The sequence below is a fragment of the Schistocerca americana genome, chromosome 9 (genome assembly GCF_021461395.2).
Source record: "Schistocerca americana isolate TAMUIC-IGC-003095 chromosome 9, iqSchAmer2.1, whole genome shotgun sequence".
NCBI lineage: Eukaryota > Metazoa > Arthropoda > Insecta > Orthoptera > Acrididae > Schistocerca > Schistocerca americana.
Genome location: NC_060127.1, coordinates 66,463,597 through 66,489,528, shown reverse-complemented (window position 1 = coordinate 66,489,528; position 25,932 = coordinate 66,463,597). Strand labels below are relative to the sequence as shown.

Here is a 25,932-nt window from a genome sequence, read left to right as displayed (position 1 = left end):
TGTCCTCCGTTAGCGAGGATACATGCATCCACCCTCCATCGCACGGAATCCCTGATGCGCTGATGCAGCCCTGGAGAATGGCGTATTGTATCACAGCCGTCAATACGAGCACGAAGAGTCTCTACATTTGGTACCGGGGTTGCGTAGACAAGGCCGGCCGGAGTGGCCGTGCGGTTCTAGGCGCTACAGTCTGGAGCCGAGCGACCGCTACGGTCGCAGGTTCGAATCCTGCCTCGGGCATGGATGTGTGTGATGTCCTTAGGTTAGTTAGGTTTAATTAGTTCTAAGTTCTAGGCGACTGATGACCGCAGAAGTTAAGTCGCATAGTGCTCAGAGCCATTTGAACCATTTTTTTGCGTAGACAAGAGCTTTCAAATGCCCCTATAAATGAAAGTCAAGAGGGTAGAGGTCAGGAGAGCGTGGAGGCCATGGAATTGGTCCGCCTCTACCAATCCATCGGTCACTGAATCTGTTGTTGAGAAGCGTACGAACACTTCGACTGAAATGTGCAGGAGCTTCATCGTGCATGAACCACATGTTGTGTCGTACTTGTAAAGGCACATGTTCTAGCAGCACAGGTAGAGTATCCCGTATGAAATCATGATAACGTGCTCCATGGAGCGTAGGTGGAAGAACATGGGGCCCAATCAAGACATCACCAACAATGCCTGCCCAAACGTTCACAGAAAATCTGTGTTGATGACGTGATTGCACAATTTCGTGCGGATTCTCGTCAGCCCACACATGTTGATTGCGAAAATTTACAATTTGATCACGTTGGAATGAAGCTCATCCGTAAAGAGAACATTTGCACTGAAATGAGGATTGACACATTGTTGGACGAACCATTCGCAGAAGTGTACCCGTGGAGGCCAATCAGCTGCTGATAGTGCCTGCACACGCTGTACATGGTACGGAAACAACTGGTTCTCCTGTAGCACTCTCCATACAGTGACGTGGCAACGTTACCTTGTACAGCAGCAACTTCTCTGACGCTGACATTAGGGTTATCGTCAACTGCACGAAGAATTGCCTCGTCCATTGCAGGTGTCCTCGTCGTTCTAGGTCTTCCCCAGTCGCGAGTCATAGGCTGGAATGTTCCGTGCTCCCTAAGACGCCGATCAATTGCTTCGAACGTCTTCCCGTCGGGACACCTTTGCTCTGGAAATCTGTCTCGATACAAACGTACCGCGCCACGGCTATTCACCTGTGCTAATCCATACATCAAATGGGCATCTGCCAACTCTGCATTTGTAAACATTGCACTGACTGCAAAACCACGTTCGTGATGAACTCTAACCTGTTGATGCTACGTACTGATGTGCTTGATGCTAGTATTGTAGAGCAATGAGTCGCATGTCAACACAAGCACCGAAGTCAACATTACCTTTCTTCAATAGGGCCAACTGGCGGTGAATCGAGGAAGTACAGTACATACTGACGAAACTAAAATGAGCTCTAACACGGAAATTAAGCGTTTCCGGACACATGTCTACATAACAGCTTTTCTTTCTTTGTGTGTGAGGAATGTTTCCTGATAGTTTGGCCGTACCTTTTTGTAACACCCTGTATAAACGCGACGGAAGCGCGGTGGCGCTGCACCCGACCTACTGCGGGAGCAGTGCCAATGTCGACAAAAACAGCGTCCCTACAGGGCCACGCTCACAGTGGCCAACTCGAACCGCTAGGCCCCGCACTCAATCAATTCGGCACGTGCAACAGCAGCAGCTAAGCTGCTTACACTGCCTTTGCACCTGGCTTATGGAGCCACAGTTTTGAGCGAGCGCGGTGGCGCTGCACGTCCGAAGGCGTCCATCAAAAGTAGTGGTCGTCCAACTGCGGCTAGAATCATTCGTGTCGCTTACGGTCCCTTGCCGTATTTCATAATAATATGCATCTAGTGACTCACAACCGAATCCAAAAATGCCAATAAACGTTAAGAGCTTCTTAAGGGTGTACTTTTCCTGCTCAGTAACAAACGACAATACTTACTGACCAGGAGACGGCACGACCGTGGGATCAGGGATTTGTCCGAAATTTTGTGTGGTGAAAGACGACCCCTAACACCTCACGTGGTTAAAATATTAGGACGCACTACTGGGAAAATCCCGAGAAAAATCGATCCAAAGTTTCTTAGGTGCCGTATGAGTATAAAATGTTAGTCCATTGCCAAGCCGCCGTCTGGCCTACATGTTTAGCGGTCGGACACTTACGCCAGAGGTCTCGGGTTCGGTTCCTCCTCTGGCACTTTTTTTTCTTCTGTTGCTTTCAAAATTGCAGCGCACTGTTGCAGGAGAATCGTGAAATTAATTCCCGGGAAGACTGTATAAAAATTCATTCTATAATTCACCATCAGTTACCGTCACCAATATTCCGAGACATGATTCAATATGCCTTGTTTGCCTCAAAATTATCAGAAACTCTAAACATTTTCGTAAATGTTAATGGGGCATATTTTTGTACAGATTTATTGCAAACGCTCTGTGATTGTAAAAATCCGCTTTTATATGTTGTGCAAGATGTCGCAAAAATTATTGCTTTGTTTGTTTTTACGATAATTACCACTGCGGTTCTTGTTTATAATTATTATATGTATGAAAATCTAATGTTTCCTAATCAAATTTGTCATTCTGATTAAAAACCCAATGATTCTCCTTATATACTTTACAATGAAAAATGGAAAACCCACCACCATGAATTGTGTTGTTGGACAAAAAGAAAATAATTTTTATTCAATAATGTAACTAATTTGTTAAAGATAATGTAGGTTTGGGAAACTTTCTGAATAACTTGTGGAATAACAAAAGAAAATGAAACAGAAGAAAAAAAAGTGACGGAGGAGGAATCGAACCCAAGACCTCTGGCGTTAGAGCCCGTGTCCTAAACATCTAGATCAGACGGCGCCGCGGCAGTGGACTAACGTTTTATACTCATATGGCACCTAAGAAACTTTGGATCGATTTTTCCCGTGATTTTCTGGGTAGTGCGTCCTAATATTTTAACCACGTGAGGTGTTAGGGGTCCTCTTTCACCACACAAAATTTCGGACAAATCCCCGACCCCACGCTCGTGCCGTCTCCTTGTGAGACAGTAATATTTTAAGATGGACTTCATTTTAATTGGCGTTGGTGAATTCGGGCGTTAAGTAAGTAAAGTTCGCAGTGTATCTGCGGGGCAGCTGTGCGGCGTTAGAAGAAAAGTGAAGGGGAATGTTTTATTGTGTCTTCCAATGCTGACAACACATGGGCGACAGCGATTCTTACTGATCAGTTGCTATGGTATAAATTTTGCATGAAAGTAACAAGGATACGTGAACGCACATTGCAGAGACCGTCATCTGTAAAATGCAGTACTTATTTGTAGCAAGGAATTAATTTAATTGCGGCGCCGCGATGGAGTGCACCGAGTACCAGAAAACTCGCAAATCATTTATCAAACTTCTGTCATGGAGTCATATTCAATGGTGCATTTCAGTATAGGTAAAATATTATTAAAGTAATTCGTACAAATAGTAAAAACAACAACACTTCACCACGCAACTATAGATTGCTGAGGTAGGCAGTAATCTGAAACAAAGTCAACACGGAGTATTCCAGATGGTGACGACTTTTAACCATCAACACTTGGGGCTGGAGACCAACTTATCGTGTCAATTCTACAGCTAGACTACAGGAAGTCCATAACGCAGCATATCAATTAATAATAAGATCGGCACATTTACGATCCGATGCGCCGCCCCAAAATGTCAGTATTGACTCCTGAGCACGAAACTTGTTGACGTCGACTGATCTTCGCCAGCAGTACGTAATAAAAGGGCGCTTATTTGCACGTGCTCTCCCACACCATGTAGAGCCAGTAATTTGTTAGACGCTCCATTTGCGAAAGGATATACATTCCAAAGCGTGCTTCCCCACTGGCGTCGATGTTCTGTGCGCCACACTACAGTGTTTGGGCCGTTGTTCTTGACGCAGAATCGTTTCATCAGTTCATAATAAACATTCAGTCGTCGATGAATATCATTTGGTATCACTTCACAGGCGGTGATGCCATCCGCTGACGCGTAAAACGTACAGAGTGTTAGTTCGAAGTTTGCCGGTTGGCAGAGAGGGCGCAACTGCAGCAGTTACGTGCAATTTCACAAGTAAAGGAAACAGCATGAAACACACTTAAAGAGAGAACAGTAACGCAGCAGACAATAATGTCTGCATCACACACTACTGTCAGTTACAAAAATACAGGGTGCACATAAAGTCCGGGAAAACATTCAATTATTTATTGCACAAAAACTAAACATTGTACAGATGTCATTCATTTTGCATTTTGAAGAGGAACCCTGAAAGTTTTTTTTTTCATTTGTACCGCCACAGCGTAGTTTGGTAATTTGTCGATAGTCAGTGCTAGTCGCAAACATGGCTCTACATTCACTTCACTCACACTGGGAGTCCGCTTCTCTATGCCGGGCACAAGCAACCCATCGTAACGAATGTGTTGTGCCAGTGGTAAATGGCCTTCCTTGTTGGTGGCTTCTTATCGTAACTGGTTCTAAACATCCGTTGAACAGCTGTAGCACATTTGTTTTTGTCGAACTCAAACACAGAAAGCTCGCTCCGCACCTGAACTCGCCATGTTTATAACACACTGAAAACAATGGATAGGACGCAGAAACATATATCGTGTGCAAGATTGTCCAGAAAGTAGTCCTTCAAGTGAAATGATATGCAACATGTCAGCAGTTAGTGTCCTCTTCTGATAAGTCGACTCTGTAGTGTGTTTCATATTTGACACAGGCGTGGTGCAATGGATAGCACACTGGACTCGCATTTTAAAGGATTTAGGTTTTCCGCGATTTCCCTAAATCGCTGTAAGTAAATACCGGGCTGGTTCCTTTGAAAGGGCACAGTCTATTTACCCCCTCCCCCCCCTGAATCTTCCCAAACTTATGCTCCATCTCTATTGACATCAATGTCGCCGCACGTTAAACCCTAATCCCCCCCCCCCCCCCTCCATCACATTTGAGACACCGAGGAATCAAAGAAGAAAAACACCCTATTCTATGCATAAGTATAACGTTCTAAATCGCATACTCGTACACGTCGCAGTGGTTTGTTGTGAACTCAGTATGAAGAGACAATTACTTCTACTGGACAAGCTCTAAAAGTTTAGTTTTTCCACACAGTTGATGCATTTGTTAAAAAAGGAAAATATATTTAACCATAAACAACTCATTACAATGACTTTAATCGTACGACTGACTGTCGTGTCCTGACATAGGTGGGAGAGGAGAAAAAAGGAGTTACTGGTCAGTCTGCGCTCCCGAGCGGTACATAGTAGACGACAGAACAATTCACAGTGAAGGCATTTGATTGTTTTCTTCTATCTGAGCCAACACTGGTACAGGCATTTACTAGAAATGCAGGTGGTGAGGCTCGGTAAGGAACTCGTTGTGGAGACTCATGGACAAACAGGGTTCTGAAATAGTTGTTTATTCCAGACAGGACTAACTAATACATTGGAGGCTATTTCTAGGGTTAGAAAAAGCACAAATAACACTGTTACAACAGAAACCAGTGCAGAATTCCCAGGAGTGGATGCTAACCACAGTAGCAAACACTAGCAGCATCTTAAGGCAACAACTTAGTTGCAAAATAAAACATACTGAATGTGACACTGTTCACTGAGGCACTCCAAGTGAGAGAGCAGACTTACGCGGAGCTGGACCCCAGATCGTCTGACTGAGAACTCCGCCAAAATGCGGAATCTAGGGGTTTTAAAGAGTCGCGTGGGGGCACTATTTTTCCCACTTGAAGCCACTAACGCAATCCCGTAGGTCTCTTGCCGGTGCCTGCCAATTACAGTTTAGTTAGGTCCCCTCTACTGCTCCTATGGCGGGGATGTTAATGCAGTTGCACTAAGTCCGTATTTGGTATCAACATTGTTCAGCTGAAAGCTAAACGTAACTGCTCTGCCAAATAAGGCTTGCAACATTATTGTTATACGTCATTAGCCCCGCCCCTCAATATCCCCGGAGTAGGGAAGGGACTGCTACGTTAACAGTTTTTGGCGTTTCTAACCCTTGTGAGCCTACTGACGTTGCTGTTCTCAGGGCTTGCATCAAGCTGGCTTTATACACTGGTACGTGCCTGTTGGTTACAAAGTTCTACGGTGGCATTCTACCACAGCATCTAGACGACGTATGAAGTTACATGTTAATTCCTTGAAGAGTAACTAACGCCCTGGGACCGCGTCTGGGGGCGTCTGCATTTTCACAAGGCTATCCCCTTACCGTTTACTTCACGTAACAATATCTCTCCTAGTTTCGTTTGCCCTCAGCATCATCTCTGCTTCAGCGCCTGTCTTCCTTTCTCAAAGCTTCAAGATAACACTACAGTAGCAAGGAATAATCAATATATTACACGACGATAAACTTCCACGAAACAATCTTGTCCCATAAAAACATCCAAATTATTTAGTGACAACCTTAAAAAGAAGAATTTTCTATGATTAAAAACTAGATGAAAAATACTTTCATTACTTTTCATTAAAATCGTTGACAGCTTCGTGTCGGCCACTCTAAATAAACGTTTCCGTTAAAAGTAACTTAAGCTCATAAAAGAACGCTATCAAAAACTTTGACCACTTATCCGATGACATATAATGCCCAACATATAGCAACACTACAGACTGACCAGGATAACAAAGTGATTGCCAACTATAATCCGTTCATCATAAGAATAAATCTGATGTAAACACTGCACTACGTATTCTTCCGCGCTTGCTGGTACCTCATTGGATTTCCGTTTCACGTGGGACTGCAGCCAAGCTGTCTGGAGTACTGTCAAGTACGATAATAAAGGTAAGTTTTGTGCTGTGCGTTACGCGCACATCGACTTAGAGAATACGAGACAACAGGTTTACCAGCGCATTTAACTTGGACAGCACTGGCCTGTCAGCTGGTACAGCTAGCCTGCAGTGACGTGGCCAGCTGCAGTTCACACGTTAAAAGAAACGAGCAGAGGAACAATACAGCTCCGAATGTCATTTAATTTTTAACAGGAATGAAATAATACACTGTTAATCTTCCACATACGCTCCTAAGACGACTAGACGAAAACCGCAACACATTATCGTTTTTAGCTAACGTACTATTGTAATTAAGAACAAGAATGATGAAAACTACTGACTTAACCACTGGGTAATATTTCTGCATAATCTGTGTATACCGTAAGAGAGTATTGAAGGATTTCACCGTATTGTGAATATTGAAGCCACTGCAGGTATTACTTACAGTGAGTCGTCTGGTAATCTCTTAGCTTCTTCCTTATCCGAATCCGAGAAATAAATTTCAGTTCTGGAAGTGTCACCTGCTGCATTCATAACGAGCCTATCAACAACAAAATGCGCGAAACCAACGAGGTGCAGCGTTTTCTCTTCTTCTTTTATTACAAGCCGTTCTATATCCCGAAAGCGTTCGGCAGTGACGCGTGAAAAAGCTGCGTGCTTTAGTTCCAGTACATCTGACAGCTTAGCTTAACAGTCCAGTTAGTTCTCGGGCCAAATCCCGCAGCTTGGCTCCAGATCAGTTCTGTTGGGTTCATACTGTAATGGTACAGTAGCAAATGCAAAAATGTCGCATTTGTATGATGTGCTCGATGCTGTGAAAATGATTGTTTTCACGTTTCTACGATTCTTATCTAGCTCTGTGGTACAAAACAGAGAGGATTTGGTTTTTCATTTTTACCTTAAAAATTAAACTATGTTTCCTTAATTTAAACAACTTTTATGAATAGTGTTTCATAAAATATCGATAATTGAGAAATTGTATTTGAAATGGAATCTGGAATTTCGCCTCCAATATGTAATTAGAAACAAGAAGACGTGCATTATTCACAATAAATGATGAGTTTTATAATTACGAGATGTAGGTATTTCAAATTGAACGAGGAAAAAAAATGAGTGTCGTGATGGGATGCTTTTATAGATCATCCTGGGTCAGGATCTGTAGTTGTAGAGTGCTTCAGACAGAGCTTGCAGAATGTCATTAGTAATTTTCCTGATCATGCCGTTGAAATAGGGGGTGACTTCAACTTGCCAGGTAAAGATTGGGAGTGTTATGTCATCAAAACTGGCGCCAGGGACAGGGAATCGTGTGGCATTGTTCTGGATGACTTGTCCGAAAATTACCTTGAGCAGATAGTTAGAGAACCAAGTCGTGAGTGTAATGTAGACCTCCTGACAACAAACAGACCTGACCTTATCGAATCAGTTAACGTAGAGGAAGGTATCAGAGATCATAAGACTGCGACAGCATCTATAATGACGGGTCCAACAAGGAATGTTAAGAAAGGTAGGAAGATATACTTGCTCAGCAAGGGTGACAGAATATAAATTTCAGAATGTCTTAGCTGTCAGCATCAAATATTCCTTGATGAGGACGAAGATAGGGAGAACAAATAGAAAAAATTCAAATGCATCGTTCAATTTCCCCTAGACAAGTATGTTCCGAGTAAGGTTTTAAGGTTGGTTCGTTGGTTTGAGGGATAAAGAGACCAAACTGCAGGGTCATCAGTCCCTTGTTCCTGACGCAAACAAGGCTCAGGGTAAAATCACTCCCAAAGTACGTTTGGAAAAGTAAATGGGAGAAAAGGAATGCGGAACCACACCTAATGAGAAAACGAATAGCACGAACAAAAAACAGGGAAAACATACACCATAAGGAAAAGCAGAAGAAGGTATTAAAACAATATAGCAGATGGTCTGGGCTGACTGATCACAAGAATAAAAGAGGATGAGCCAGCAACTCTGCAACACATTAAAATGTCCACCTCAGATGGCAAGGGGAGATGAACACATGAATGAAAAAGATAAACAAATGCAAAGAAATGGTGACAGAGTTAAAATGGAAGGAGGATGGAGGCCTCGGAGAGAAGGTCAAGCGCCCACCCTTAGATGGTACGATAACCCCCCCCCCCCCCACCACGAATAAAACGTACAACTGAATATGCTGTTGAGGCATTGTCGCCCAACACCGAAGGTAGGGTGCTGGGAAGGTTAAAAGTCCACTGCAGAGTGGCTACAATTGGGCACTCAAGCAAGATGTGCACGACTGTCAGAAGGGAGCCACAGCGACACCAAGGTGGGTCCTCGCGACGGAGGAGGTAACCATATGATAGCCACGTATGGCCAACGCAGAGCCAGGAAAGGACAACAGATCCCTGTGAGTGGCTCGCATAGTTGACTGCCACACATTTGTCGTCTCCTTGATAGCACGGAATTTTTTTGGTGTACTCAGGGTGCGCCATTCATTATCCCAGATCTTGAAAACTTTGCGGCGGAAGACTGCTCGCAAATTGGTCTTCGGTAGGCCAATTTCCAGAGTTGGTTTACTGGTGGCCTGTTTGGCCAAGCTGTCAGCAAGTTCATTGCCCGGTATCCCGACATGGCCTGGTATCAAAATGAGGTCACTGATGCAGAGGGCATAAAGAGACTCCTGGATTAATAGTACCAAAGGGTGCCTAGGGAAGCACTGGTCAAGAGCTTGTAGGCTGCTTAAGCAGTCACTACAAATGACGAAGGACTCACCAGAGCAGGAGCGGATGTGATCAAGAGTGCGATAGATGGCAGTGAAAATGTTGCAGAAAATGGCTCTGAGCACTATGGGACTTGACTTCTGAGGTCATCGGTCCCCTAGAACTTAGAACTACCTAAACCAAACTAACCGAAGGACATCACGAATAAAACGTAAAACTGAACCTGCCATTGAGGCATTGTCGCCCAACACCGAAGGTGTGCCAGTGCAGTCAGAATGGTACTAAGGTTGGAACAGAGTGGTCGCGTGAGTCCGATAACCAGACTGGTGTAGTAATACCTGCACCGGTGCAGTACGAAAGATGCAACTGGTGAATAGGTGTGAAAGTTGCAATACTCAAGAGTGTTGCAGTGCTATAGACGGAGCAGTGCAATTAGAAAAGCGCAGTAGGAACAGCCCCCAACCTCCAAGTTTTGGACTGACATCGACATCTGACACCTTGTTGTCTACTTGTGGTTCCACCATCCTCTAGACTTTCCACGTGTGCTCATGGCAGTAGTACACAAAAAGTTTCTCCATTCCTAAGGTGACAGGTTGTATCAATCTGCTCTTTGTAACAGTGGCTTATGTCCGTGGCTCGTATCACCTTTAGACCGATTCCTCATTCGCCTTGACTCCACTTATACAGGGTGAGGCAGTGAAACGGCACGATTTCGATAATGGTTGTCGGGCGCGGAGGGGGGTTGCGAGAGTGGGGGAAGTGACCTTGGGCGTCTAGAGTGGTGGAAGTTTCAGTAGCCATGGAGCGTTGGTCGAGTGCGCAACGTGCATATGCCGTAAAGGCATATTACAAAAACGCGGATAGTGTGGTTGGTGCTCAACGCGCCTTTCGTCGTGAATTCAACCTGCCGCCACGGGCTCCCGTGCCATCAAGGAAAGCCATTCTCCTTTGGGTTAAAACCTTTGAAGCTACTGCTAGCACAACAAAGAAAAGAGGCGGCAGCACAAAAACAATCCGGACACCCGAGAACATTAATCGTGTGCGCGAAGCGTTGGGACGAAGTCCGCGAAAATCCGCGAGACGGCACAGCGCAGAACTTGGTCTCAGCAATCGATCAGTAAGACGGATTTTGAAGAGTGACCTTCACTATCATCCATACAAAATTCAGGTAGTGCAAGCCCTTAAACCTAATGACTACAATAACCGTATACGCTTTTGCCAGTCAATGCTTAACGTTATTGAACGAAATGAAGAAAGAGTGCATAACTTATGGATGAGTGATGAAGCCCACTTTCATCTTAGTGGGTACGTAAATAAGCAAAACTTCAGATATTGGTCCTCAGATAACCCGCACGAACTTCATGAAAAACCTCTCCATTCTGAAAAAGTAACAGTCTGGTGCGCAATGTCATCTCGTGGAATCGTGGGGCCCTATTTTTTTGAAGATGAAGATGGCAACACAGTGACGGTAACCTCTGGACGTTATGCTGACATGTTGACCATTTTTGCTCTGCCTGGAATTGATCGACATGATCCAGATGCTGAAACACTCTTCCAGCAAGATGGTGCAACAAGCCATACTGCTAATGTATCAATGGAATTGCTCAGACTTGCATTTCCACGACGTCTAATCAGCAGGAATGGCGATTTCCCCTGGCCTGCCCGTTCACCAGATCTGACGGCACCAAACTTTTTTCTTTGGGGCTACCTCAAGTGCAAAGTCTTCCAGGAAAATCCACCAAGAACAAAAGAAGACCTGAAGGAGCGAATTCGACAGGAAATTAACAACATTCCAGTACAGATGCTACGAAACGTCATGGGACAATTTCATCTCAGGCTTAGACAATGTGTGCAAAACCAAGGACGACACCTCACTGACACCATATTTAAAAAATGATTGTTTTTAAGTTAAATCTTTAATTTCCACTCTTGTACTTGAGATCCATGTTCAACTATTATGATTTTACTTGTAAATAAACCTTTGGTGGTTTTACAAAATCGTGCCGTTTCCTGCATCACAAGCCCAAAACATCACCAGGTGGAATTCAGTCTCGCAACAGGCATTGGTAATAGTGTAATAGCTCATTAATGTATAATATAAACTGTATCTTGCACTCTTCAACTAATATCTGTTAACTGATGTAAACAATCACTTTGCCCTTTACAGGGTGAAATTTTTTTATTGTATGTGGTTTGCAGATTTCAGTGGGGTAAAATACAGAAAAATTGGTATCCCCTGAAAAGTGTAAATGAAGGCAGCGTATGGCAGTCAGCCATATTCCTGGCACGACCTGGAAACTACTTTCACTTTCAGCACAGCTGGACAATAAGGAGTCCAATGGTACTTTGGCACTCATGCCACTCCCTTCAGTGTGTAGAACCTCCCTACATACAATGCAATTTCTAGTATTTAATACACATGCTCATTCCGGAACCATGCGAGTAAGAAAGCTTGTAATACTAGCCCTTAAAGTATGATGGCATTCCAGCTTTTAATGATTAAGCTGTGATGAGATGCAGATTAATTTTCATAAACACCAACTGTCACTTGAAAAGAAAAAAAAAAGTTTTGCAGCTGTTAGAATAAAAGTTTGTAGTTCTTTGAATGAGTTACAGAGATAACACAGTGATTACTCATATAATGCAAAGGACAAAAGGCTGATACTTAAAGTATGAGGTGCATAAACTCACCCCAGACTCCTCACGGCGACCAGGTTGTGCTGTGCTGTGATTCTGACAGAGCAGCAGTACCCAGATGCTGATGCTCCACATCATCATCCTGAGAATAATTCCAGAACTGCTGTAATGTGCAATGCCAAAACAACCCTTCCACATCTCAGATGAGTGATATGGTACCACCGTTCATAATATGAAGTGCCCACTGAAATGAATACATTCACTCACTTCCAGTTAACCTTACCAGCTGTTCACTCACTCTCAAAACACTTTAACAAAAGTCTTTTTGATACAAATGATGCAATGTGAACAAGCATTTGTCATTAACAGATCGTGGGAGTTAGTTACTGAGTTTTGAACAAATTGAGTAGTTCTCAATTAAAAGCTCAGTTATCTATCTTCCATTTGAAGAGGCATTAAACCCAACTTTCAATCACAACTGGCAAAACGCTCTTCCAAACAGCGACTGCATTTGCCACTCACAGCTTCTGCTCAGTTCTCCAAATCTTCTGTTGACCATTACCTTTACTCGGCTGAGGCACAATGCTGCACCTGCGTAACAGCTGGCCAGCTGTTAATGACTAGTACTGGCATTGTTGTACGCCTCTTTTGGCAATTTATTGAATTTAACTTTGTGGCTGGATGCCATTCTTGTTGCTGCAGTTGTCAGTTACCTAAGGGAGGGAAATCATTTGCATCCTCCAGACTGTCAGTCGTCTTAACTTTCATTCTGTGTGAGCTCGTATTTTAACTGTGCGTATCACATCTTTTGAGGTGAAATGTGGGGACCAGCCCTGAACTTGCCTGAATGAGAGAGCGAAACCACCTAATAACCACATTCAGTCTGGTCGGTGCACCAGCCACAGTCCTTAATCCACCACGCGGTTTCGATCTGAGTATGGTTCACCTCCCCATCTGGTGAGATAGCAAGCTGTGCATTATGCTGTATGAGCAGATAGCTAGCCAGCTGTTACTATTGCTTCACAGATGTAGTTGAAAGTCAGGTAAGAGTACACAGTTCATTAAGAGTTTGCTAGCTATACTTTCATGTCAACTAACCCGACTGGCCACCTGATGCTACCAGCCTCTCAGTGGCACCCTCCTGACAAGATTGAAATCACACAAGCTAACTCCAGACATTGTCTATGTTTAGCAGAAACGAAATGTTTTTCTAGCAATTCATTATAGTAGTTTGATTGGGCTTAGTAGCAAAATACAGCAATTACATTAATTCAGTACAATTTCCACTCGGTAGAGCAGATACTTAGATATTGAATAATGTAATATATCACAATACATGACTTATGCAGAATAGTAAAATTTGAGGTTGCATTTTTTATGTTGAGAGTGGCTGAGACTGCACACTCTGAGTTTGGCTAAGACTGCGCATTCCAAAGACTGCACAGCGTTTGGAGTGCATAGTCTCGGATGTCCTCTCTCTCAGTGTATGCACTGTTTGTTTTTATTGTGCCAAAAACTTTTAGCCTGTGCATAATTTAAACTGTTAGTATCACAATACAGTAATGGGCAAGTACACCAGAAAACTGAGAGTAATTTAATTTCCACTGTAGAAATACTAAATGAAATGCATGTTAGAAAGGAAAACAGTGAAAGCAAGAAATAAACTGCAAACTCTTTTGGCAGTGGAGAGTTTACTCTTCAAAACAATCTTTAGAAAGTAAGATTTGAAGTTACTTTTTATATGTTGTACATGAAATCCATAAAAAAGTAATTTTTTGCTCCTTGTTTTAGTGTTGATGTGTTATTCAATAAGAGTAGTGTGTTTTTTCACCTTTTCTTCCATGAAATGTCTCTGTTTCTCTTGGTAGGTTCAAGAAGATTTTTTTCTGATGAAATGTAAGAACAGCTGGTAACTGGCAAGTTTATGTAGAGATATGAATTTTCAGTTTTACAATTCAAAAAGGAAGAAAATTGTGTAAATTGCTTATCAGTTTGCTGAAGAATGGTGTAAGTCAGTGATTAAACAGTAAAAGGAAAATTGCTCGAAAAGGGTGGGTCAACGGGTTTTCGAAAAGGGACGGGCAGTCCTTCAGAAAGCCAGAAAACTGTAGTATGAGAAGGGCAATCAGTTTTAATAAAATATAAGTAAAAATTTTTTTGACAATTTAAAATCTGTTTAAGGACAAAAGAAAGTTCCTTCTCACAGAATCCTTAACTCTGATGAAGCGGAGTACCAACAATGCCTAACAAAGCACCCAAAGTAATTTCACCAAAGAGTAAAAAAGGCGTCTGCAAGGTGCCTTCAGCAGAAAGAAGCCAAAACATTAGTACTGTTGTTTGCTTTAGTGTTTCATGTATTTATATAACACCAGCCGTGACATTTGCCAGGAAGTGTATGAAACAGGAACTTCACACTGAAGCACTTAGAACATTGCCTCTTACCTCTAACAGTGGCTATATGGCTGCTGACATTTCTGTTGACTAGCTGAAGCACTTTGCTCATCCTACAAAACCAAGCGAAACAGACCCAGTTTCATTACTTCTACATAATGACACTACTTATCTAAGTCTTTCGGCTGTTAACCTTTGAAGGGAAAATTTAATAACTGTGGTTTGCCTGCTGCTCCATGCCAGTCATAAAATACACACTTTGAACAATGGTTTTTTTGGTGCTCTGAAGACTGCACATTCAGCAGAGGTGCAAAAATGGAGGGTGACTAATACGGGACCTGCTACACATCAGTGTTATAATCAGAAAAGCACCAAGTGTGTCAACTACTGAGGAAATTGGAGTATACCCATTCATCCTAAATGTGTTTACTGAGGAAGATTCTTCCCACCCTTCTTTAGTGATTAAAAAACATTTCCATTTTTGAAAGCATGCCAAATTACTCCAGAGAAGAAGAAGCAAAAAACAATCCAATTGTTTGTATTTGTAATGACTTGACTGTTACCTGTAGGTGTTGATGAAAACATTTTTGCTCTTCAGCTTACAAAATTCAAGAAAACAGGACAAAAGGATGGAGATTATTTCAAATGAAAGATTTCATTATTCCATTTCTCAACCAGGTCCACTGTCAAGATTAACTAGAGCACAAATTGTTGGCAAGATGAACTAAAAGAGAAACATAAACATGAAAATAATAACAGCAAAACATTCAAAGTAATCCAAAACCAGGAAACAAAATCTGTTTCTTCAGAAGTTCCTACTAACAATATGACTAAGATAACACAAAGAAGGAAATAAATAAGCTTCTTGATATTCATTCCTTGCCAAAATGAAAAGTTGAAAAATGGCATGTAAATGTACAGAAGTCTGAAATAGTATCAAGCTCACTAAATTTTGCTGGAAGCAAGGAAAGGAAGAGAGGCCAAAAGAAAGACATAAGAAGCTTAAGGAAAACAGAAAGCTTGAAACAGAATATTAAAAGGGCTCAAAATCTATCAAATCGAAATAATGAGCTGACTGGGATGTGAAGAAACAAAGAAGAAGAAGAAGAAGAAGAAGAAGAAGAAGAAGAAACCTTTTATGCCTGTTGCTGTGAGAGTTATAAAGATTGTTGGGTTCAGTGTGGATGGTGTCAAAAATGGCGGGATGGGGCATGCCTTATGAAGGCTCATGACATTATTTGTATTTGTGATCATTGGTAGGGTTTAAAGACTGCACAGTCTTGCCCAACATCCTTACCCGACTAGATGGTTAAGACTGCGCAAATAAAAACTTTTAAAAATTGTTAAAATAAATAATTTGTAATTACATTTGAATTTTCAAAAACTTGATTACATTAGGCTATTAGATCACACACACGCAAAATTTTCAATTGTTTTGAAATAAAATTGGTCATTTCACAGCAAAATATATATGACGTGTGCATTCTTACCACACTCCCCCTACCTATTACAATAATTTCAGTGATGAGCACAAAAATTGCATATGAAGTTTTGAATATTTTCATTTCTAAGTAGTGAACAGTGACCATATATTTTTTAAAAGTTATGTTCATTTGGACCCTCTGTGTGGCTTATACTTGCATGCTTCAAGAATCGTTTCCAATAAATGTGTCACTGAATTCAAGCAAAACTAACTTAAATACAGAATTAGATATTAAATTTTGTTAACATTAGAGCAACTTTTCAATTTTAGTTTCAATATTTACATAGAGACTACCTCCTTACAGTTTCACTTTCTTTTGTTTAGATACATAGCTGCCTTCTTCAATTTATTCCCAATATAAAGAATATACATCATATTATAATTTTAGAATGGGTTTCTCTTTGTGCCTACATCACCTTCCAATATTCCACACAATCACTCACTTTCAGAGACATAGTAAAAGGGCTATCAGATATTACAATAATGACAAAATAATTGGATGTACAGCAATACAAAGACACAATAAATTTAATAAGTGATTCATAAAACAATACACACAAAATATACTTTTCATAAATTTATTTTAACCACACGAAAGACCTTTATTATCAGCACAAAAATCCTTTCCCATTTGCAGACACTTCCCATGCAAGTGAAAATAAAATGTCAACAAAATGTGAGGTTATAAATTCTGGTGTATGTGTGTGTATTTTTTGATACTCGCTCTAGAAATTGCCACATTTCTTTCCTGCGCTACCTATATTATTCACTTTACACTTCGTTACAAAATTGACTGACTATTGGTTCCGGCTGTCAATTATGCTAACATGTTCTTTCAGAGAAACTTTATAATACGAGCTGAACATTTAAATCTAAAGACGACATGACAATATCAAGTATTACTGCTACTTACTGTATAGCAACAGTTGTACTACGTGTACTGCAAAGGACTTCATGGAAATGCCTAAATTATTACTTTCGTAATGTACAGGCATCTGCATACATATTCTGTCTCTATTGACATGCAGCAAAATTTCTCCCCCCCTCCCAATTGGTGGTTTCATTCACTTTGAGGATTCAAATCAGCTCTGTCCTAAAACATTACTGACAAATGCCAGAATGGTTCTTCTAACAACATCATAATCATTTATTTTCCTCACCTATATTTTATTGAGCCAAGCCTTCATTTATAATGACCATTGTGTAGTGAGGCATTAATCTGGCAATGAATCACATTGCAGCACGGTTAAGCGCAATGCCTAAATCTTTCTAAATTGGAATCAATCCTCGTAATATTACAGAAACTGCAAAATAATGTAACAATGGTACAAATACAACACAACTGCCTATCTGATTCACCACTACCCTGCTCCAGAGCGGAAATAAAATCAAAACAAATTCATCAAAAAGTAGACTGTGTGCATAATAAAGGTTTACTAGTTCACAAAAATCAACCACTGATTAAATTAAGGACATTGATAACCTGATGTACGTTGTCATCTCCCTTTAAAAAAAATTCAGAATATGAAACGCTCTCTGATACATACATAAAAGTGAAGTGCTACATACATTTCAAACTATGTAAAGTTCAATCTGAATCAGTATTTAACAGATATAAGAGCATACACACAAAGAGCATTTCAGGTTAGTACAAACACTGTTTTCAAAACTGACTAGTAGTCGAGACATTAACAAAATAATACATTGTTCACATCAAGTGACAAATGAAAATTCCCAATGGTTCCAATTTTGTGTGGTTCAGTGGGGAATCAATAATAGATCTTAAGCACATATAAGCAATTCACAAACTGCACTACCATGGCACTTTACTAAAAGGCAGTAAATTGGTATTAGCCCAGACCTTTGACAATTTGCATATGCAGCTCAGAATCAGGTGAGAAACACTATGGAAGCAGGTACAAGTTATCTAAGGTAATTGGATGTGTAGCTATGTTTCTGTGATCAACGTCATGAAAGTAACCAAAGCAAGAAAAGATGCAAAAAGTAATCATACACACACACACACACACACACACACACACACACACTTATTTCAAACATTTACATATACTGGTTTTGCAACAGTTGATAGTTTGTAGAATACCATTAGCTCACAGTGACTGCAAATTAAGACTCAACATTTTGCACATACACTTTTAATTTGATGGTGCAAAACATTCACACTGATACTCAGTTTAAATATTCTGTCTGATTCTCTGGGTTCCTCAAAGAATAGATTGTCTATACATTAAATGATCTGAACATGTGTACAGTTTTTTAAAACAGGTTTGACCACACAGTGAGCTCATCTGACAACATATACTAATGAAGAAAATACACTTTTAATTTCCAATTTTAAACACCAAAGCTTACTCTGGTGTCTGGTTTACATACAGAATAAAACGTCATACATAAAATATAGTATCTTCTTGATATCTTCAGATCACATAACATTTATCAGCAAGCAAGGCAAACTGGTAATATACCAGCCCGTCAAAGAAACACCAAAAGAGAAGTGAAAATGCAAAATATGCCAGAAAACTAATTTATTTATTCTTTTTGGGAGAGGGGTACTTAAAATTGTTAATTTTTTGTGAATAATATTCAGAGAATAAACGTTAATACCACGAGAACATCTCACGGAAGTGCTAGGATCCAAACTAAACTGGTGGATGACAATCTTTTCTTTATCGTTTGAACTATATTTTTGTGCTTACACTAGTCATGTTAAAAAAAAAGCACATCTATGAAAGAAAAAGAAGTCTGCAGTTAGATAACATTGGCTGTTGTGTACCACAACATAAAGCAAAAATTCAGTGCGATGAAACAATTTTTACGCTACCAGTCACGACGATGGCGCGACAGCAATGTCATGGTCAACAAAATGAAAAATCAAAAATTAATAAATGCCATAATTGTACAGCTGAGAAACTTTGCCACGTGTGAAGAGAAACAAACAAATTACAGCACTCACATTACAGAGGAAAACTCATGATACAAAAGCGGAACATACAGACTACACTAACTCAAATGTATGACAACTAAAATCTGTCCATATGCTACACATTTCAAGCAATGACAAACATACGATACTCGTTTTTTAGGCACAGTTTCTATTAAAAATAATAATTATGAATAACTGCAAGAAATGTTTGTTGAATAGTATGTCTCCATTTCATAACAGGAATGTCATCAGGATTTTATTCAGAATAGAAGCTTATTTGGCTACAGACTAAAAGACAAACAAGTCGTTAGAATATGACTGAAGGTGCTTGAGATACTCAAGAGAATGTATATTTACATGGCAAAGTAGCCGAGTTCTCAAATGCTTAGCAAAATAGAGGTAGTCACTTTCATTGTCATGTACAAGCTTTCTATATAGCTTCAAATTAACAATATCATCGAAAATAAACGATATTCGATATTATTCAGAAATGTCTAAAAAAAAATTGAAGAGACTCTCTTGAAATGTGTCATTTCTTTATTATATTTGAAAATTGCACTACACATTTTTTTTGTAGACTGAAACATGAAATGATTTACATGCAATACAAAAATACAAGTTGCACTATTTCTAATAAGTTATTCATTACATCTTATCGTGCCTCCAAGTTGTTCAAATTTCCATCTTGTTGAGTGAGAATGACGAAACTTGTGCAAAGCTACATCCAACGTTATTAAAACAACAATGTTGAGTAAGTGTACAACATTCAGAATATAGGTGATGCAATAATTGTACGTGGTTTATTCACCATGGACACATACTGTGTATGTTCTGGTTGTTTAAATCACACTGAGCTGATCACACAACATTTATTTAGAAACATTATAGTTCTAACAACAAATTGATGCCATGTATATTTCAGAGTAGAAACAGCATAAAACTGCAGAGACTCTATTCTTCATCAACATTACAATACAAACAGAAGTAAATTTTCACTTTGTACAAGCACTAAACTGACTGCATCTTGCAAGATGCATTTCATTAATGCTCTAGACATCATGAAAGTAAAGAAAGTAAGTAAAGGGAAGTCCTAATGATTAAATGTTATGAGACGTGCAAATCTGCCAAAATGAACAGCTTTAAATAATTGATAAGGTTAGGTGAAAAAATTAAACCGGTATCTTAAAAAGCCCTAAAAAGGCATGTCAATACATGATGAAAAATAATACTTTTATTCTGAATTCAAAGGGCTTGATCAAAATCCAAGCACATGACAGGAATGTTGTACTAGCTTATTAAAAGCAGTATTTTTTTCCATTTTGTTAGAAATAGAAGAGGACACCTTATGCAGAAGGTAAAATTGCATGGAGCAAGTAACTGTCTTTTGATCATCCTGCATTTACTTGGAAAATACTTTGCAACTTTGTTCTTCCTTGTCATCTCCTCAAATCAATCAGTGGAACACATGTACAAGAAATACAAAACATCGAGACATTGTACTAACAGAAAAGCGGTAGGTGAATTATTTAATATCCCGCTGTGAGCTCATCCGCAAATAAAATCAGGTACCCTCGACCACAGTGGTCACGTAAAAAGTAATGGAAAGATACTGGAAGATTTGCAATCCACCCTTAGCATCTCAGTGAGTGTAGAACAGCACAGCACTTGATTCTACATTCTTTCAGTTTGTCCAACAGCTGGGAACTACGCAGCAATACTAAACTTGGGTTTTATTTACAAGTGTAGCACTGGCAGTGGCCACCTTACTCTCTTCTAAATGTACTTGGTCTGCGTCAGTGCACCCTCTCCAAAAGTAGGATCTGTCATTCGTGCCCAATCGGTCTGGCCAACCACAAAGCCAATGGCACGCATCTTCTCCTGTTCGCGCTTCTCTTCTAAATCGGCCCAGCGAACCTGAGAAGAAAAAAATAGATTACTGTGCTTTCGAGTCCACAACTCACCTGTATTCTGTTTTCCATTTCCGTCAGCCTGCTTCTGGAGGATGCCATAACACCCCCCTGATGAAGGCACAAATAGTCTCACATAACTAGTTCAATATAACGTGTAATGATATTCACAAAATAGAAGGCACACTTTCAAGTGTCCGGCCTGACTGACGATTCAATTTTTATGCACAATATTTCGAGGACTGCCCCAGGCGTCATCCTCAGTTGCTGCTGGTGACAACCTGAGATGTGATCACTACTTGCAATCTGACTGGATTGGGAGATACTGTCGATGAAGTGCCAATGTTTGAATGCAAGCTATGTCCTAGGTGTCCATTATGCACTTCAGATAGCAACCACTTTTCCAGTGTGTGCACTGCCATTATGTGATAGGTATTTCTGATTAGTGTTTCTAACTCTGACAGACAAATGTGAGATCTTAAACTGAGTGTGGGATCACAGGCTGCACTTAAATTGTGCACAAAAATGAAATTGTCGACATCATTGGACACCTGAAGCATTGCTTCCTGTTAAAAATGACATATTCGTAAAATAAACAGAGCAACTTCCATAAAAAAATAAAAAAGAATCGCAACAAATGGTCTGATAAAATGTTTGACCTAAAACTATGTACATTCAATTACTTGAAACCTGATTTGCACCAGATAAAATTGTCGTGTATTACCGAGCATCCTCATGGCATAATGGTATCACGTTTTTATCATTTGCAGCAACTATTTAACTTCACAATTTTTTTAAGGTAGTTACGACATGGAAATGATGATGCTGAAACACAATTTGTCCAAGGCTACCACATGGAAAGAGCTGGCAGGAGAAATAGCTGGATTCCACACAATTCAAGCACTGCTTGACATTACAGTATTGATGAGAAGCGATACAAGAGATAGACGCATCACAAAATTTTAAAGTACCAGTCTCTGGTAGCAGTGAGTGTAGGTAGTCATAATGGTGTCGGAGCTACAGACTTGCACAACAGCTATGTGGTAGCATAAACCGCAGACGGAGCTGTAGTAAAAAATCAGCAAGGATTCAGTTGTGAACGCCGTATCGTCATCATTAAAGCCTTGCATAGAGCAAGGAAGTCTATGTTATTGGTCATTTGGAAGGATATGTTATGATTGGCACTGTACTTTCACACTGGGTTGTATGTCAGCAATTGCCATCACAAAGCCGCATCTCTTGATTGTACTTACCGCATTTATTTTCAGAATCTGGAAAATCAAATCAAATACGATAGCATTTCTCTGATGTTGGTAATTCTAATTGTGGCATCACTATCTGAGGCCAGGTTCCCAAATACACACACTGCAGACATTTTGTCACAGATATAAAGGTGCCCTTCAGATTACCTCACAATACTTACAAAAGAAAGCAAGATTAAGGTCTAATATTTTGTCGACATGAGTTTGATAGAGAAGAGAGCTTAGCATCTGGATGAAATAGAATGAGAAAGAAAATCAGCTGCACAATTTCCAAAGAAAACACATTGTTTATTAAAATCAATAGCCATACCTGTCTTTAAAATTTTGAAAGATAGATCCACGTATTTGGTAGCAGCCTTGGATACCTGAGCAGGTGAAACCTGAGTACCTTAAGCATGGCTGCAGCAGCAACTGTGCTATTGATTTTAATAAACAATGTATGATGTCAAATTACATGAAATGTTACATTAATGCCAAACAGTGCAATAAATAGCAATTCATTAAAAAAACTCTACTGAGACAGGTTATATCTAGCAGAACAGTAGAACTGTATAATAAAAAAGATAAATTGAATGAAGAAGCCTCTTCCGCCCCTCTCTTTTTGAAAAAAAATTTTTAAGGACAGTTCCAACTTCCAACGCATGAAAATGATTTTTGGATGCATGTAAATGGTTGGCTTCATAACATGAGATGTGAAATCCTGGATAGATTTGAGAAAAAATTTGCCGAATTGTTGAAAAATACTAGTAGCAAATCTAATGCTCAAATACCAGCTGCTGGCCGGTGTGGCCGAGCGGTTCTAGGCGCTTCAGTCTGGATCCGCGCGACCGCTACGGTTGCAGGTTCGAATCCTGCCTCGGGCATGGATGTGTGTGATGTCCTTAGGTTAGTTAGGTTTAAGTAGTTCTAAGTTCTAGGGGACTGATGACCTCAGATGTTAAGTCTCATAGTGCTCAGAGCCAAATACCAGCTAAAAACCAGCCTGAACATGGGTTTTATGGCAGGATGGTCAATAAAACTGAAATTAATTTTACAAAACTAGAAAGTCACCTATTGTGTAAAGGTCTCAAATTCAATGTAAAACCTAGGCTTAGTGATCCTACTGTTATAGTAGATTTCATTGTTGATCTAAAGGTGGGTCTTTATAACCATAAAATAGAAAAATTGCAACAGATTAGGATTACTCATGAACATTGTAATGTGTTCGTAAAAGAAAAAGTTAATGTCATTAGAGTAAATGAACTGCCAGTTGAGAATAAAGTAATATGCAGTATAAACCATAAACTTAAACAGGATGATGCTCTTATAACTAGGGCTGATGATGCGTTTTTATAATAGCCTAATTTCTGAATGTTGCATTTATCTGTATATACTTATTTCTAAGTAATAAGGCTTCTCATTAAGGCCTATTTGTATGGGTTGAAAGCTAGGTCATAAGCTTCTGACTACTGCCTCCCGCAACTGGTGGCTGTTTTTAACCGATATATTACACTTGCACAGTTGCTACTGCCACCATGCTTAAGATTCTAAAATTTCCTTTTTAATTTCTCCACATTTTTCATGCAGCCATTTTGCTTAGCTTCCCAGCACTTCGCATTTATTTCATTCCTAAGTGACTTGTATTTCTGTATTTCCTTGAGCATTTTTGTACTTCCTTCTTTCATCAGTCAGATGAAGTATTTTATCTATTATCCAAGGCTTCTTCGCAGTTGCCTTCCTTGTACCTTCAGTTTTTTCCCAACTTCTGTGATTGCCCTTTGTAGATATGTCCTTTCTTTTTTAACTGAGCTGCCTACTGAGCTGTTCATTATTGCAGTATCTATAGTCTCAGAGAACTTGAACGTGTCTCTTAATTCCTTAGTACTTCCACATTACACTACTTTGCACACTAATTCTTGCTGACTAGTCTCCAGTCAGCCTACTCCTAATCATTACTAAACTTTGATCTGAGTCTATTTCTGCTCCTGGGTATGCCTCACAATCCGATATCTCGTTTCAGAATCTCTGCCAGCCCAAGACGTAATCCAACTGAAATCTTCCAATAATTCTGGACCTCTTCCAAGTATGCCTTCTCCTCTTGTGAGTCTTGAACACAGTATTCATTATTACTAACTGATATTTATTTCAGAACTCAATCAGTCTTTCTCCTCTATTGTTCCTATTACCAAGCCCATACTCTCCTGTAACCATTTCTTCTACTCCTTCCCCTACAACCACATTCCAGTCCCCACGACTAATGGATTTGCATTTCCCTTCACATACTGAACTGTCTGTCCAATATCTTCATATACTTTCTCTCCATCATCTGTTTGCGACATTGGCATATATACCTGATTTTCTTTCAATCGCTGTTGATTCAGATGAGAACAATCCTATCCGACTTTCCTATCCGCAATGAATACAACCCCACCTTATACCATCTTTTGTGACTGCTGATATTACCCTACACTCATCTGACAAGAAATCCTTGCCTGCTTTCCCTTTCACTTCACTGATGCCCACTGTATCTAGATAGAGCCATAACATTTCTCTTTTCAGATTTTTTAGCTTCCCTACCACTTTCAAATGACTGACAGTCCACACACTGGCTCGTAAAATGTTTCTCTTTTGTTGGTTATTCAATCTTTTTCTCTTGGTCACCTCCCCTTGGCAGTCCCCTCCCACAGATCAAAAAAGAGGACTAGTCCCTAATCTTTTGCCAATGTAGAGATCTTCATGACACTTTTTCAATTACAGGCCACATGTCCTGTGCACACACATTAAGTGTCTTTAATACAGTGGTTTCCACTACCTTCTGCATCCTCATGATGTTGATCACTGATGACTCTTCCACATTTTAGGGGCAGTTTCCAACTCCAAGGGCAAGAGTCTGCCCTGAACCTCTGTCTGTTCCTGTGACCATTTTGACAAGGCCATTAGCAAAATGAGAGTGACTTCTTATGCCAGAAGCCATCAGCTGCAATTGCTGATGATTCTTACTGAAAATTTAACCAGTGATGAGGACAAACCTGGGATCGAGGACACTTTGATTACTAGGCAAAGACGCTACCCCTATAGCAAGGGTGCTAATAGGAGAACTGTAGAAAAACTAAAATTGGAAGGCAGACAGATTCAGAGCTGTGCTTAAGAGTTCAGTGTCTTAAAAATGGCTCCACCTCACTCTATTCAGCACATTTACACTTACTACAAACTTCATAAGTCGAAACTACTACTTTTCTGTCTATTTGCAGTCACTGAATACTAACAAACATCTGACTTCTGCCAGAAAAAAATCATCTTTGGATCCGTTGCACAGTGAAAGAAAAACACACTTAAAGTGGCTTGCGTAAATTTAAATAAAATGGGCATGAAAAGAGGACACAAACTAGGAGCACACAGCTTTAAATTGTCAGCAGAGGGCCAGATATTTAACAAATGTGATAAGTACAAAGTCTGGAAATAATACAGACACACACCACCAAGCTAACCGCAAGTAAGAGCCTATGTATGATACTGGCAACACAGTGCAACAGCAACAGCACTGTGTACTGTACAGTCTCTATCATCACCCTTTAGTGCCATTGGAGAGCAAAACCAAGCCAGTACATGACGGCTGCCATAAGGGGTCACAAGGCTAGACACAGTTACAGTGATAAATATTAGTGAGGGGTAAAAAAAGACTGAAACATAAATTACTAAAGAAAAAAATTATATGAACTGCACAGCCAAGAGTATCACTCATTACGACTTCTTCCCATTCCATTTGCTTACAGATCGTGAGAAGAATGACTGCTTAAATGCC

The 25,932-nt window shown here is 40.1% G+C and overlaps 1 protein-coding gene across 13 annotated transcripts in view; it reads right to left on the bottom strand.

The window, feature by feature from the left end:
* The window catches only part of LOC124551171 (YLP motif-containing protein 1-like), a 383,298-nt gene that overhangs the window by 72,474 nt on the left and 284,892 nt on the right, over positions 1-25,932 (bottom strand). For 5 of the 13 annotated variants that reach the window (XM_047126156.1, XM_047126153.1, XM_047126154.1 and 2 more), the window contains exon 24: positions 19,502-20,896. The exons of 7 other annotated variants lie outside the window; for them this stretch is intronic. In XM_047126156.1, the coding sequence (XP_046982112.1) occupies positions 20,756-20,896 (141 nt within the window). In that variant the 3' untranslated portion in view covers positions 19,502-20,755. Of the gene's footprint in view, positions 1-19,501; positions 20,897-25,932 lie in introns of those variants that run through there. One more of the 13 variants, XM_047126159.1, reaches the window with a different exon arrangement.